Source organism: Geotrypetes seraphini, chromosome 7 (assembly GCF_902459505.1).
Source record: "Geotrypetes seraphini chromosome 7, aGeoSer1.1, whole genome shotgun sequence".
Classification (NCBI taxonomy): domain Eukaryota; kingdom Metazoa; phylum Chordata; class Amphibia; order Gymnophiona; family Dermophiidae; genus Geotrypetes; species Geotrypetes seraphini.
The window spans coordinates 21,270,859-21,287,733 of NC_047090.1; the positions used below are offsets into that span (position 1 = coordinate 21,270,859).

Sequence of the window (16,875 nt, forward strand, 5' to 3'; positions counted from 1 at the left end):
AGGAGAAGGGAAAGGGAAGGGAGAAGAGGTGCTGCTGGACCTGGAAGAAGGGGAGGGGAAGAGAAAGGTGCTGCTGGACTTGAAGGAGAATGGAAGGGAAAGGAAAGGTGCTTGCTGGAGGGGAGATGGTGCATGGGGAGAGAGAATATTAGTTGTGAGTGGGAGTAGCGGGAGGAAAGAAGAAAAATTGTTGCAGGATGAGTGAGAGTGATGAGAGAGGGAGAAATGGACATGGCTGGGAGGAGAGGGAGAAATGATGAATGGGGAGAGAACATGTGAGTGCGGTTGGGGAGAGATGGACTGGGAGTGGGAAGGAGGGATGGAGCAAGGAGAAAGAGAGAAAGCATGCAGAGGCAGAAAGTGTTGGACTCATGGAGAGAGAGAGGAGATATGGATATGGAGGGCAGAAAGGAGGGAAGAAGAAATGTCACAATCAGGGGAAGGGGAGAGGGCAGAATAAAAAGTTGGACTCATGGAGGGAGGGAGAGATGATTGGGGGAGGGAATGAGGACTGGAGGAGAGAAAGTGTGCAGGAAACAGAGAGAAATAAATATTGGACTGGTGGAAAAGAGGGAGAAATGTTGGATGTGGCAGTAGAAGGAGTGGGAGAGATGCATCCTGGATCTCTCTCTTTTTCCACTTTATTTGCAGCAAAGGAATGAGAGAAGGACAATGAGAGAGAGAGAGGGAGACATGTTGCCAATGGGGGTGGGGGAGATAGGAAGAAAAGTTGGACTCATGGAGAGACAGAGAGAGATGTTGATTGTGGAAGAGAATACAGTTCGGAAGAGTGGAAACGTGCAGGAGGCAGAAAGAAAGAAATATTGGATGCACAGTCAGACTCATGAAATCATCAGACAACAAAGGTAGGAAAAATGATTTTATTTTCAATTTAGTGATCGAAATGTGTCAAGTTTTGAGAATTTATATATGCTGTCTATATTTTAAACTATATTTGTCTATTTTTCTATAGTTGTTACTGAGGTGATATTGCATATTTTAAAGTCATCTTCCTTTGAAGAAAACCTGAATACAAAGATAATTAGCATTTTCTCTGTGTACAGTATGCTTTGTGTTTTTTAAAATTTTATGGTTATCATTATGTATTAATAAAATTATATTGTATGTATATGAAAAATGGATGGAAGAAATTGCATTACAATTAGTACTATTATTATGAGGGTGGGATCAAGGGCAGAGCTTGGGCAGGGGTACTCGATTGATATTTGTTAGACTTAGGGGGTACTTGGCTTGAAGAAGTTGAGAAACTCTGATTTAGAGAATACTGACATTCTGAAAATGCAAATTCTTTGCTGGTAAGAGTAATCTAGAATGTGATTTGATACGTTATTTTGCAGGCATTTTCACTACATTGATTTTAGATTTACAGTAGGGTACTGATTAATTGACCTTCGGTTATCTGGCATTTCCCTCCCTCCCAAAAGTTGGGACAACACTGCCACAGTCAACACATCCCTCCTTCCCCCCTGAAGAGTGTCAGCCACACCTTCAGGACCCCAAAGTGCCTTCTCCCCCTGCTTACCCACTCACCTGCCCTCTGAACCTACCTTACACTCCCTGATGGTCTAGCAGTGAAGTTGTGGAAGGAGAGATTCCCAGTTGCTCCTTCCCAAGTTGGCTTCACTTTCAGGTTGCAGTAGTCAACTGCTACTTTTATGGGATGGAGAGGTAGAAATGCGCTAAATGTGGCAGTGATGCCTCATGTCTGGTCCCTTGTATGTCAGATAATTGAGACTCTATTGTCTTACATGTGGATTATGTTTGTAAATTGTGTTTATACATAAATCATATAAATGCTAATAGCACAAGGTTAATTTGTTTTCAGAACTAGATGAGTATGATATGGCATATATCTATATCAGTCTCCTATATTTATTATATCATATCTATATATAAAGTTAACATGAATTTTCAACATAAATGAGAGAAGATGGTTAAATATAACATCTGAATACATCTATATTAACATGCAGTTGCTGGTAGACAAGATTCATTCCAGCCTCATTCCAGCTTCCTGAGAGCACAGCAGAGAACTCCCATTTCACCTAAAAAAAGCAAACATTTTTCCTTATTATATTTACAGTCCATAGTTAAAGGGCAACTGAATTCCAAGCAAAAAATACCATGCTAAGCCTATCTACAAATTACGCTGATCGGAAGGTATTGTATGATTTTAGACATTCCTAAGGGATATATTAACTATCCGCTATAATAAAACCCTTTCCAAACAAACGCCGTGATTTCTGCTTCCGTGATGTGTGCCTCCGTGTCAGACATGCGCAGTAGAAGGAGCCAGCGGTGGTTTCCCCATCGCCCTCCCTCAGCGATGCTGGCTCTTTAACCACGGATGCATAGAGGCGGCGACCACGGCGGTGACTCCCCCCCCTCCCGCCCTCACTCCATCTAACACAGGTTCCCCAGGTACTAATCTGCGGTCCGCGGTCTAGCCGGCTCCCTTCCTGAAGTTATTCTTCAGTCCGTTGCCAAAGTTATTTTTGAGTTCAAAGCTGCCGCCGTGGCTCCTCTCACGAGCTGCACCTGCGTCGGAAGCCTCTCTAATGTCATGTCAGAGAGAAGGCTTCCGACACAGGCACGGGAGGTGGCCAGAAACGATGAAGAGAAATTCTGCTACCCTGCTGCACAGGGAAGGGGGGGAATGTTGCTGCTGCTGCACAGGGAAGGAGGAGGAATGCTGCTGCTGCTGCTGCACAGGGAAGTGGGGGGGGGAGGAAAGCGAAAGGGGGCCAGGGAGCAATCTTGGTTTGCTTTGGAGAGGGAGACAGAAGGGGACCGTGGAGAGAGACAGAAAGACAGGCAGGCAGCGCACGAGAACAAAAGACAGACACAGAAAGACAGAAGGGCAGGGAGAGACACAGACAGAAAGAAAGACAGACAAAGGGGGCCAGGGAGAGAGACAGACAGACAGAAAGAAAGACAGACAGCGGGAGGGAGAGAGATAGAAAGATAGATAGACAGCGGGAGGGAGGGAGACAGAAAGAAAGGAAGAAAGAGACAGGGGCAGGGAAAGACACAGAAAGAAAGACAGACAGACATATATTCTAGCACCCATTAATGTAACAGGCTTAAACACTAGTGGTATAAATAAACAGAAAAGTGAATTCCTTTTCTTTCTCTCCAGCCTAGCTGAATCTTTGGAAATGCTGATTTATTTCTTGATGACTTTAGGCCAGATTCTATAAGCAGCGTGATCAGCATGCCTAGCCGATCTAGGTGCCTAACTTAATTATTTAATAGACTTAATTGACACCAATAACAAGCTTAATTGGATCAATAATTAGCTTAATTTAAAATTAACTGGGCGGTAAGTGCCTACTGATTTGGGGTAGGCACCTACCAGAAAGTGGGAGTGGTTAGAGGCAGATCATGGGCAGATCTTGGGCATATTTTCCATGTAGGCGCCTAAAATGGACTTAGGTGCTGGTAGGCACCTCACTCGAACGCCATAATTTAGGTCAATAAATAATGGCATTAATGGTCAATAAATAATGGCACCCCCTGGTATAAATGGGGTTGCCTTTAGTCCATTTTAGGTGCCCCTAGGCATGGTTCTATGAACAGTACCTAACTGAAGATTAAGAGGCACTATGTGTTGCATTCCTTGGCGCCTAATTTTTAAGCATTGTTTATAGAAATGGGGCCTTAGTACTCGCTCAGTGCCAGTCCGAAAACCTACTCCTGCCATTAACTACAGAGAAGGTACCATGAGCCAAACCATACTTGACTATGCACTAGGAAAAAAAAAAAAAAAGGCATCATGGAAAGTTACTCTTTTTTTTTTTTTAATCTTTATTCATTTTTGAACTTACAATAAGTGTGTCAATATGTTAAAACAGATTAACAATAAGTATATCACTTAATAATCATCAATAGTACAAATGATATATTCTTATCTCCCACCCTTCCCACCCCTTCCTATTATATAATCAATACCTTGTACAATATGTAATCATAAAATTGCCCCTCCCCCCTCATAATTGAACCTATAAATTTAAGGGAAAAAATGTCATCTAATCAGTACACTATTTTGTTAATGGCTCCCACACATCTTGAAATTTCCTAAAACATCCTTGCTGTATTGCAATAAATCTTTCCATTTTATAAATATGACATAAGGAATTCCACCAGAAATTATAATTTAATTTACTCCAATTTTTCCAATTATACGTAATTTGTTGAATGGCAACCCCAGTCATTATATGTAATAATTTGTTATTATATGAAGAAATCTGACTTTTGCTCTCATTGCCAAACCAAACAGCACAGTATCATATGACAATGCCACTGGGTTGTCTAATAAACAATTAATTTGGTCCCAAATTGATTTCCAAAAAGTCATAATAAATGGACAGTAGAATAATAAATGATCTAAAGTCCCTGCTTTGAGATGATAGTGCCAACATCTATTAGACTTAGAGCTATCAATTTTTGTAACCGAACAGGGGTCCATAATGCTCCAAGTTTGTCTCATAGAAGCCAACACTGTACATCTCATCCTCCAAGTCCAAATTCATGGCCATTGAGACGCAGTAATTTGATGCTTGATCTCAATGCTCCAAATGTCTCTCAGACCAGTGTTTGGTTTCTTTTTAATAAATCCAGTCAGCAATTTATACCACTGGGCAGCCTGGTGACCTAGGAAATCCGCCTGAAAGCATGGAAAGTTACTCTTAAATCATGAGAAAATGCAAATTCTATGCCTAGGAGGTATTGTACTGCAGTAACCTTTGTTTGATTGAGGAAATGTCTAAAATTAAATGTAAAAAGATTGATTGTATTTCTATTTTGACATGTTTGGGGGTAGTGTGCAAAATAAAGCCAGAGTAGCAACTGCAGATATAACATAATCATTTTAAATACAGAGACACTCGCGGTTTCTACAAATGGTGCATATTCAATGCTGGCTCCTTCTGGGTACTGGCATTAGCTATCTATGTGGTCCTACTTGCCCCTGATTAGCTTTCCTGGAACTGCCACTGGCACTGAATATCAGTGGTGCCTAAATAGCCAGGTAGGCACCCCAGCTCTAGCCCAGATGGCTCTGGCCCAGATTAGATAAAAGATGCCTACAGTTAGGCACCAAGATCGACATGACTAGCCAATATAGGAGCCAAACTTAATGATTTTAAAAGGTGTGAGATATGTGGCCACGAAATCAAAAATGTTCTCAGTTGTTGGAGTGTCTTTCTGGAATAAGTTGTCGGGACACTTAAGATTATGCACTGGCCGTTTTAGTCTTTAAGAAACTGCTAAAAACCAAGCTGTTTTTTGGACGCTTACTTGTAGAGCTAATCTAGACCATGCTAAGTAAGGTTAGTCTCAGGTAAGGCTAGTCTCAGTTAGGGCACTGGTTTTTGACCTAAGAGCAGCCGCGTGAGCCGACTGCTGGGCACAATGGACCACTGGTCTGACCCAGCAGTGTCAATTCTTATGTTCTTAAGTTTGCTCCTTATGAATAAGTAGTTCCTGTATTGGTTTTGGGAGACCATAAGCATACTGTTTTGATCATCTACGTTGAGAAAGACTGTAGGATTTTCTAGGTTGTGAATTGGTTGTATGTTCAGAATGTCTAAGTTCCATCCAGGACATTTTGGGAAAGGTTCAATTATAGGTGCAGGATGTCCAAGTCTATGCACGCCCAAAACTCGCCCATAGCATGCCTCCCAACATACTCCATGGATCTTTGGATGCACTGCGGTAGAAAGCCTAACAAGATGTCCAGACAGACGGTTTCAAAAATTGTCACTTGTACGTTCGGGCAATTAGAATGTCCAAGTGCAGACTTATGACAGATTTTGGATGTCTTAATTTTTTGATTATGAGCCCCTCTGTGCACTAGGACCGGTTAGAAGGATATAACTAGATTAAATTATCACTTGAAAATTAATCCCTATAAAGCCTTTCCAAGATCGTTTTGCACATTGATGACCTAAAAGTGTGTTCATTTTGCTGCCCCTCAATATCGCTCCTCTCTTCTCTCTCCTTATACACCTCCCAGAGAACTCCGTTCCTCAGATAAGTCACTGTTAGCATTACCCTTCTCCTCCACTGTCAATTCCTTACTTCGTTCCTTTCATCAAGCTGCCCCCTACGCCTGGAATAAATTACCCGAGTTTGTCTGCCAAGCTCCTTCCCTTGTTTAAATGTAGACTGAAAACCTACCTTTTTGATATAGCCTTCAGTCCTCAACCCTACTCCTCTGCCCACCAACCCAGCCAGCTGATTAACCGTTCCCCTTAACTGTATCCTTGACATCCTGTTTGTCTGTCTTGGCTATTTAGATTGTAAGCTCTTTCAAGCAGCGACTCTTTTTCTTCTTCTTTGTGACTCTGTACTGCGCTGCGTATATCTGGTAGCGCTATAGAAATAATTAATAGTGTGTGTTTCTCTTTAGAACCTTCCATAAAAGAATCCCCTGCCTTTTTTTCTCCGTTTCTATTTATTGAGGCTTGCTATACCGCTTTTACTAAACCATTAGGTCAAAGCAGGTTACAATCTAAACTATTAAAAGAAGAAAAAAAAATACTAACATAGATATACAAGGAAAATAAAAGAGAAACATTTTCTCATCAGGCAAGTGACTATGGGGCTCATAATCGAAACAGAAATATGTCTAAAAATCAGGCTACATCAGCACTTAGACTATCAGTAAGACAAGTCGTCCAAGTGCAGATAATCAAACCGGGTCCAAAATCTGTCATAAGTCTGCACTTGGACATTCTAATTGCCCGAACGTACAAGTGACAATTTTATATCGTATCCAAAAAAAAAACCTCCCATATAATGTATTCTAAATTAATTTTCCTATGTACTGTTTTCCTGCCTTCTTCTATTCTATGTTTCTAGCCTAATTAATTTATTTTTCTCAAGTACTTTAGCAAGATTGTGAGCCTTTGGGACAGTCAGGGAACTCTAAGTACTTTTTCTTCATTTTAATTAATCTTATTTAATTGCATCTCTTCTGTATCTACTGTAAACCGCTTTGAACCTCACGGTATAGCGGTATACAAGAAATAAAATTATTATTATTAAATATGTGCTGTATGTTTTTTATTTTATATGATTGGAAGTTTTTTTTTTTTTTGTAAAACCGTCTAATTATAGGCGGTTAAGAAATCTTTTAAATAAATAAATGACTGGAAATGGCAAAATGCCATGTCACTTACCTGTACTTCTCATTAATGTTGGAAATTCAGCCTTCACAGTGCTGCAGTACACTCAGAGCTAAAAGGGGTGTTTTAGGAGAAGTGGTGAGGGCGGGATTTGGGCGGGACATGGGCCATCCTAGACTTAGACGTACTGCATGTATAACCGAAAGTTTAACAACACTACCTAGACCGAACTTGGACGTTGTGACTTAGGCCATCTAAAATCAGGTCTAAGTCACAAGAAGATATCCAAAGTGACCAGATAACCACTGCAGGGACAAAGTACAGACCCTCTTCCCCCCCCCCCACCCCATTGATCACTGACCCTGCCATAAAATTTGTAATAAAAACATCACATATCTGCCTGCAGAACATCAGGACCTGGCAGCCTGGCATAGGAAAGCCTAGTAGAACTGCACAGAGGTGGCTTAAGTGGTCTTGGGGGTGGGTTAGTGAACCATGGAGAGAAGGACCCAGGCCCATAAGCCATTCTAACCACTGCATGCATGGTGAAACATGTGCAACAAACAAACCCCCCCAAAACCCTTATGTACTGCCATATAAGTGGCACCTGCAGCCATAAGGGCTATTGGGGTGGTAGACAGGTGGGTCTGGTAGGTTCTGGGGGTGTTTGGGAGGGGCTCACCATGACCTATAAAGTTGTTGTAGTGAGATGTGTATGTGACACCCTTTTTGTTAAATTCACAGCAGTGCCCTGTAAGGTACCCCACTACTCTGGTGCAATGTTTGGGTGTCCAATCCATCACTTTGCTGACCCTGCCCATATCCAAAAGGTCTTTTTCTAGGCGTTTTTGACTTGGATGAATTTTTGGACGAAAATGGGGTATAAAGACTTAGCAGTCTGGATGATCTGATGGCTGGACGTACAGTTAGATGATTTTCACCCCCCATTTTTCGAAAATGGACTTTTCCCGTGTCCGACTTTGGGTGACTAGCGACTTAGGCACAAAATGGACTTAGACGTATCTTTTGATTATGCCCCTCCACACATTGGAACTAGGTTCCCTGCTCGCATAAGCCTGATGGAAAATATGGGTCTTTAGAAGTGAATTAAATTTCAAAAAAGAAAATTCCTGGCACATCACAAGGGGAAGCTTAAGAGCAAAAAAAACCAACCCCAAAACTAGGGGGTCCTTTTACTAAGGTGCGCAAACCGATTTAGCATGCGCTAAATCAGTTAGCGCGCCTCAGTAAAAGGACCCCTAGGGTGAATGATGTGTAGACTCAAGTTGGGCACAGTATGGGGGCAGGAGTGCAAGGCAATTAGAATCCATTGATCTAAGGACCCTGTTAGGCATATACAAAAGAATGAACCCAGATAAATAATCAGCTGCACTTTTGTAAATTGCCTTATGGGCAAAATCATGAAATCTTAAATCAAATATGGAACTGAACAGATAATCTTATGCCCCTAGACCATTGCCAAAGAAAAACTGACAGCTTGCATGTGCTTGCTGTCAGCTGTGCTGCTCTGACAATACACTTTGTAAAGTGTATGACACTCCAGACCATGAGGAAATGAATACAGAAAGCAATTCTTACTGCTGATGGTGTCTGCCAGATTCTTCAGCTGCTGTGCACTGTCCAGGACCTCAATGCTCTGGGTGTATGGATTATAACGGACAGAGAAGGGTCGAGGAATTGTGGCAGCATATTTCCTGTAGCGAGAATTAAATGCAGGTGTATTACCTAGATCAGGACTTTCTGCCCCTATTATGGTGAGCCCACAGTCAGTTGAGTTTTCAAGGTATCCACAGTAAAGGCAACCAGTGGCGTAGCGAGGGCGAGAGGCACCCCTCCCCCTCCCTCATCTCTGCCCTCTAGCTCCTTCCCCAATCCCATCAGCCACATGCACCCCCTTCCCTTCCCCACACACCTCTAGCTGGCATTGTTGTGCATGGCGGTCAACCACGAGCTCCTCGCAACCTCGTCGGCTCTCCAAATGATGTCACTTCCTCTGCGTGGCACCCAGAAGTGACGTCAGCAACAACTTCAACTAGAGGTATGGGGGAAGGGAAGGGGGCACGGGTGTAGCAAGGGGAGGAGTGGGAAGAGGCGGGGGGCGCGGAGAGGAGGAGGGGTACTAGTGCCCCCACCAACATGGTGCCCGGGGCGGTCCATCCTCCTCGCCTCCCCTTAATATGCTACTGAAGGCAAATCTATAAAGGGCTTCAAGACCAAAAAAGTTCCTATATCTGCCCCTGCCTCTTCCCACACCTCCCCCGCCGCCACACATGCACCCCCCTTCCCCCGTACCTCTAGTTGTTCACTGCCACGAGTAACCACTTCAACTTGCTCCTCGCAACTGCGTCGGTTCCCCTTATGTCACGTCTGGGTGCTGCGCATAGGAAATGATGTCAGAGGGAGAGCCGACATGGTCGTGAGGAACGCATTGAAGTTGCGGCACTCATTTTCGTCTCTGCCCCCACCTCTTCCCACTCCTCCCCCTGCCGCAAGTGCATCCCCCCCTTCCCTTCCCCCGTGCCTCTAGTTTTTCACCGCCATGAGTAACAACTTCAACGTGCTCCTCGTGACTGCGTCAGCTCCCGCATGCTTACCGCACTTTTTCTTTTGCATCTTCAAAACTTTCTGCTACAAAGTAGACAGGCTGGAACTCGGTGATTGGATACTTCTGAAGGGCAGTCTTTTCGGGTTCAAAGGGGCGAATTTCAGGTTTATCTGTCAGACAATACTGGGAAACATAGAAATGTGCTAGCTTACATTCAAACTGGTATTGTCCATCCATACTGCATACACTCATTTGTGAAGTCTTAAAGCCTTTCTCTAGGAGGTTTCAAGAGATTTTCATTTATTGATCGGGCCAGAACAAAAATAGCTCTTAGAAGACATATCTAGAGAACAAACTAAGATGGCGACAGAGCAGGACGCGTTTTTGTGAGCTCCTGATTTGGCGAGTGTATTTCTTACTTACTACGTTTTTTTCTTTATTCTTTTTCAATGCCAAAAAGAAGGGGAAGGCAGAGGATTAACCCTCTACCTCTGTCTGTAACATCCACACCGCGACAGACTGTAATGACTTCATTTACAGTCCCCTTGGCGACGGGCTTATCTGCTGCAGAGCCGCAGGAAAGGCTCAGCTTAGACAGCGTTTTTTTCGCTGAGCCCAGCTGGACCTGACCCTCTCCCAGTGCCTGGAAACGCGGCTGCGTCGATCTACCGATCAGAGGGCTCCCTAGGAATAGAAGGGAGGGAGGATTCGCTGCAGCTAGCAGGTTTGGAGGCGATTTCTTCAACAATTCCAACTTTGTTGAAGCCGACTGAGGGAGGAGCACCGAATGAGAGCGGTGGGGAGTCGGGAGGAGACATAAGCCGCAATGGAGTTCAGCGGCTGGAGCAAGATCTGTCTCAGCTGACCCAACTCAAGCCGCTTCTCAGACCACCGGTGGTAACCATGGACTCTCTTTGGACAGCAATTGAAAATCTTCATTTGGTATGTAGCAACGTTATTTCTTTAACACTTGGGCTCCCATTGAAAATTAATCAATTGGAATCTCAGGTTCAACTGCAAAACCAGAAAATTGGGGAGATTGAACAAACTATGCTGGAAGTCAAGACTTTTAATAAACAACAAGTTACAGATAAAACTTTTTATCTATGGAAAATTGAAAATCTTGAAAATCAATATAGGAGCCTGAATTTAAGGCTACTGAATTTTCCTATACCAAAACTTATGACTACAAGAGAGATCTGTAAAAAATTTTTGACTTCCATATTGAAAATTCCAGAGTCTAATATCCCTCCTATACAAAAACTTTATTTCCTTAAAAGAACTATGATGGAAAAGAAAGAAGAGGAAGAACAAGAACAGTTAGAAATCTCTGAGCTACTGGAATCATCTGAAATTGAAATTCTGGGTCGTGCTACTTTGATAGTATCTTTTGTTTTTCTTCAAGATAAGGACATAATTTTGAAATTATATTTTAATTTGAAGCAGAATTTCTATTTGGGGGGAAAAATTTATATTTTTCCTGATGTTTCACGATGGACTCAGATTTGAAGGAAGGAATTTATTCAATATAGATCTAAGGTTATTTCTTTGGGAGCTTCTTTTCAGTTGAGGTTTCCCTGTAAATGTCTTATAAATTACCAACAAAATAAGTATATTTTCTTTGAACCAGAACAGCTGCGATTTTTCCTAGAAGGGAAAGGGATTTTCGATGCTCCTTAGGAAGTACAGGTTTATTCACGTCTGTTAATATTAGCCGAGGTTAACTGCTCTATTCTTTAAACATTTATATTTGTTCCCCTTTTTCCTGGAAGGGTTTATTTACTTACTTTGTTCTCCCTATTGTGGACTATATATTAAGTTTGTGGAAAGTTTGTGTTTCAATGATATCGATGATATTTTTTCTAATTTTCTTTTCAAAGTTAATTCTTTGTCTGTAATTAATTGATAATAAATAAAGATTTAAAAAAAAAAAAAAGAAGACATATCTAATGTTTAGAAATTAGACAAATTTAAGAATAATATTAAACATAGAGGGCCTCTCTTACTAAGCCGAAGTAGACGTTTCTACAATGGCCCGGGACAGTAAATGCTCCGACACTGCTCTGACACTCATAAGAATTCTATGAGTGTTGGAATGTTTAGCGCTTTGGGATGTAGTAGAAACCTCCACTGTGGGGGATAGACTAATATATATATAGACTTTTACAAAACTGTGATAGCAGTTTCTAGCACAGGGAGTCGCGCTGAATGGCCCGCGCCATAGGCAGCGGAACGCTGCTTTGTTTGGGAGGGCTCAGGAGCTATGCCCTGGCACACGCCCTCTAAACAGCTCCTGAGTCCCCCACCCACCTCCTCCTGGCGCTTTAGTTAAATCTTCAGCAGCCACCACACAGCGTCCATGAGCATGTCTGCCCCCCAAAGTAGAATGAAGGGTTCCGGGGCAGGCCTGCTGTCTGATGTTGCACGGTGGCTGTGCAGTGGCTGCCTGAAGATTTAAGCAATACCACCAGGACAAGTTGGGGGGGGGGGGAGCGAGAGGGCCACAAAAAAGTGACAGAGAATTTGGGGGGAGGCCATGGCTCCTGTGCCTCCCCCATTCCGATGCCTATGGCCCGCACTGCTCCCGATGATCATTGAGTTCATATGAGCATCGAGAGCAGCGCGGGCCATTCAGCGAGGCATTCCGCACAAGAAACTGCTATCGCAGTTTCGTAAAAGAGGAGGTAATGCTGTATATAGATTACGAATAATTATGTAATTGCTCATGCCTACAAAGTATAGAAATTTCCCAATAGTATAATATTTCTATAAAACTTTGCTTTTGTGACCAGGCGAGTCAAATTTTGCAATTTACCTATTTAAAATGTGAAAACGCCAAGTTTTCATCTTTTCATTCCTATAAAGTTATAAAAAGTAAGATATGAATCACAATTAACATGCATTTATATAGAGGATATACAAATATGACCACAGAAGATTTATAAGTGAGTAGATTTTTTAAATTTGTGATTATATTGTAAGTCACTTTCACAAATCGACCTTCAGATGTAGCCTCCCATCATGTTCTCATTATATTGTCCATAATAGTGGCATTTGAAGTTCAGTTTATCCTAGTGGAAGCGTTTATCTTGCTCATCTGAGCATGCTCCCATGTTCTCCTTGAATGTTTCAAGATAAGCATCAAGGACATGGACTTTGAGAGATATCCTACAGCCCATTTTACTGTAATTCTTCACCAGATTCTGAACCAACTCCATGTAGTTTTCAGGCTTGTGATGGCCCAGGAAGCCCCAAGCCACTGTGACAAAACTGTTTCAAGATGCTTTCTCCTTCCTAGTCAGCTTCTTGTAAAATTCATTACACTCCAGAATCTTCTTTATTTGAGGTCTGAGGAAGACACCTTTTCCTCAGACAGATTAGGGAAGGTACTTGAAGGCTGCCAACTCCTTATCTAGAGCTCTGTCAAATTCTAGTTTGATGTGCAGAGGTGGCATCAGCACCTTACAGGGGTCCACCAGTGGTTTTGGTTTGGTGGTGTTTCTCCTCATAGAGACCAGTGACCAGTCCCGACTTTGGTAGTGTGCCTTTGTGTCTCTGCTGTCTCAAAGGCAGAGATCGCAGTGAAACTTGGTAAAACCACCTTGGAGACCCATTAGGAATGCCACCATTTTGAAATCTCATCATACTTCAAGGCGCCTAGTAAGGCCTTGATGCTGTTGTAATCCTCTTTGAGGTGCACTGAATGAGCCAATGAAAGAGACAGGTACTTGTTCCCGTTATGGAGCAGCATGGCTTTGATGCTCTTGGATGAGCAGTCAATGAAAAGACACCACTCTTTTGGGTTACAGGTGATTCCAACTGCCTCAAACAGACTGGTCACATTGTGGCAGAAGCCGAGTCCATCTTGATGGGTGAAGAAGGTGGAAAAAAACGTGGTGATGCTTCCTCTGATCTGTGACTTGCACAATTTCATCCAAGAAGTTCCACTGTTTGAGCCTATATGTCAAAAGCTTGGCTTTGGACTTGGTATAAGGGACCCTAAGTTTATACAGCTTGGAATCAATTTGGAATGTTCTGCAAAAAAGGTAAATTCTAAAATTGCAAAGTTTGAGGGGAATGATGGCCATTTTCTATACTTTTGTGGCATAGGCAATTAAGAAAGAACACTTATTACCCAGGAACAAAAACAAAAATCTACTCATGTTACTTATATATGCAACAATTGTGATCCACCGAGAATTGCTAAGATCAAGCATGATATAAATGTTTTTAAATACATGCATAAAAAACCAGCATGGCTGCTGTATCTGTAGCAGGCCCAAGACTTTGGTACTCAATGAAAGGTACATTAAGACTATGTGCAGATTTTAAAGTATTTACAAAAATCGTTAAAGACATGCCAATTTTTGAGAGCCTTCTTTACCTGATTGTTTTAAATTGATAATATTCCCATATGTATTGATATCAGATGATGAATTCTATGACATGATCTTATTGTTGAGGTTTTGATAAATTTGTAGAGTCTGTTATTTTTTATGTATGTATCTTTTGTTACCTGCTTAGGATATTAGCGGGATAGAAATTTTTTTAATAAATAAAGTTGTTTCTTTTTTAAAATATGCATCCAGTTTTCCCATAGACACAAAATGGGAGAAAATACAGTCCCCATAATTTCTTTACTTGGATACCAGGCTGCCTAGTGGCGCCTGCCCCCACCTCCCTCCTCCCCTTCTTGATCGTTTTGTTCACCGCTGTTGCCTGGACTTCCTATCATCTCAAGCTATTCTAGACCCACTTCAATCAGGCTTTTGCCTACTCCACTCCAAGGAAACTGCCCTTATCAAATTCTCTAATGACCTGTTCCTGGCCATATCCAAAGGCCTCTACTCTATAATCATCCTTCTCCATCTATCTGCTGCTTTCAATACTGTTCATCGCCACCTACTCCTCGATATGCTATCTTTGTTGGGATTCCAGGGCCTGGTCTCTCCTGGCTTTTTTCCTACCTATCCCTTTGCACTTTCGGTGTATGCAACGAGGGAGCCTCCTGCATTGCTATCCCACTGTTAATCAGTGTACCTCAAGGCTCTGTCTTGGGTAGGGTTACCAGACGTCCAGATTTCCCTGGACATGTATTCCTTGTGAGGACATGTCCGTGGGTCCGGACGGCTTTTCAAAGCCTGGCACTTTGTCTGGATTTTGAAAAGCTGTTTCGGGCAGGGAGGAATTCTGCGCATTCTTCAAGCGATGATGTCACGCATGGGCGCGTGTGCGTGATGTCAACACAAAGCGTCCGCGCATGTGTGGACTTCCTCCCTGCCTGGCAAGAGGATTGGGTAGTCACTTGCAAAAAGAACAATAGGCTGGTTACCTTTCCTCTGTGTCCAAAGCATACTGAGGAAACAAGCACTAAAGCACAGTTACTTACCGTAACAGGTGTTATCCAGGGACAGCAGGCAGATATTCTTGACTGATGGGTGACGGCACCGACGGAGCCCCGGTACGGACAATTTTAGAGTGATTGCACTCTAAGAACTTTTAGAAAGTTCTAGCTCGGCCGCACCGCGCACGCGCGAGTGCCTTCCCGCCCGACAGAGGCGCGCGGTCCCTCAGTTAGTATAAGCCAGCTAAGAAGCCAACCCGGGGAGGTGGGTGGGACGCAAGAATATCTGCCTGCTGTCCCTGGATAACACCTGTTACGGTAAGTAACTGTGCTTTATCCCAGGACAAGCAGGCAGCATATTCTTGACTGATGGGTGACCTCTAAGCTAACAAAAAGAGGGATGGAGGGAAGGTTGGCCATTAAGAAAACAAATTTTGTAAAACAGATTGGCCGAAGTGACCATCCCTTCTGGAGAATGCATCCAGACAATAATGAGATGTAAAAGTGTGAACTGAGGACCAAGTAGCAGCTTTGCAGATTTCCTCAATAGGAGTGGAACGGAGGAAAGCTACAGATGCTGCCATTGCTCTGACTCTATGGGCCGTGACAGAACCTTCCAGTGTCAGTCCGGTCTGAGCATAACAGAATGAAATGCACGCTGCCAGCCAATTAGACAACGTACGTTTAGAAACAGGACGTCCCAATTTATTCGGATCAAAGGACAGAAAAAGCTGGGGAACTGATCTGTGGGGTTTCGTACGCTCCAGATAGTAAGCAAGAGCCCTTTTACAATCCAAAGTATGCAGAGCTTGTTCCCCAGAATGAGAATGAGGTTTTGGAAAGAAAACCGGTAGAACAATGGATTGGTTGAGATGAAATTCAGAAACAACCTTGGGGAGAAACTTTGGATGTGTACGCAGAACCACCTTGTCATGGTGAAAAACCGTAAAAGGTGGATCTGCAACCAGTGCATGAAGCTCACTGACTCTCCTGGCAGAGGTAAGAGCAATAAGGAAAAGTACTTTCCAAGTGAGAAACTTGAAAGGAGAAGTAGCTAAAGGTTCAAATGGAGGTTTCATTAAAGCTGAAAGAACCACATTGAGATCCCAGATAACCGGAGGGGCTTTAAGAGGTGGTTTAACATTGAAAAGCCCACGCATGAACCTGGACACCAGGGGATGAGCTGAAAGAAGTTTTCCATGGACTGGCTCATGAAAAGCTGCAATGGCACTGAGGTGGACCCTGATGGAAGAGGACTTCAGGCCAGAGTTAGACAAAGAAAGAAGATAATCTAACAACGTCTCCACTGCCAGGGAGGTGGGATCAAGATGATGAAGAAGACACCAGGAAGAAAATCTCGTCCACTTTTGATGGTAACATTGTAGAGTGGCTGGTTTCCTGGAGGCATCCAGAATGGAACGAACGGGCTGAGACAAAAGAGTATCAGTCGCGTTCAGCCCGAGAGATACCAAGCCGTCAGGTGTAGAGACTGGAGGTTGGGATGCAGAAGGGTTCCCTGCTGTTGCGTAAGCAGAGAAGGAAACAGAGGAAGAAGAAAAGGTTCCCTGGAACTGAGTTGAAGTAGAAGGGAGAACCAATGTTGCCTGGGCCACCTTGGAGCAATCAGAATCATGGTGGCTCGTTCCCTCTTGAGCTTGAACAAGGTTCTCAACATGAGAGGCAGAGGAGGGAAGGCGTACAGGAACAGATTCGACCAGTCGAGGAGAAAAGCATCTGCTGTTAGACGGTGCGGAGAGTAAAGTCTGGAGCAGAATAGGGGCAGCTGATGATTGTGAGGAGCTGCAAAGAGGTCT

General features: G+C 43.1%; 1 protein-coding gene across 2 annotated transcripts in view; it reads right to left on the reverse strand.

Moving 5' to 3' along the window:
- Positions 1–986: 986 nt before the first annotated feature.
- PAH (phenylalanine hydroxylase) overlaps positions 987–16,875 on the reverse strand; it is a 159,832-nt gene continuing 143,943 nt past the window's right edge. For both annotated transcript variants that reach the window (XM_033953516.1, XM_033953517.1), the window contains exons 12-14: positions 9,767–9,900; positions 8,751–8,866; positions 987–2,066 (exon numbers count right to left, since the gene is read on the reverse strand). In XM_033953516.1, coding sequence (XP_033809407.1) covers positions 2,023–2,066; positions 8,751–8,866; positions 9,767–9,900 — 294 coding nt within the window. In that variant the 3' untranslated portion in view covers positions 987–2,022. The remainder of the gene's footprint in view (positions 2,067–8,750; positions 8,867–9,766; positions 9,901–16,875) is intronic.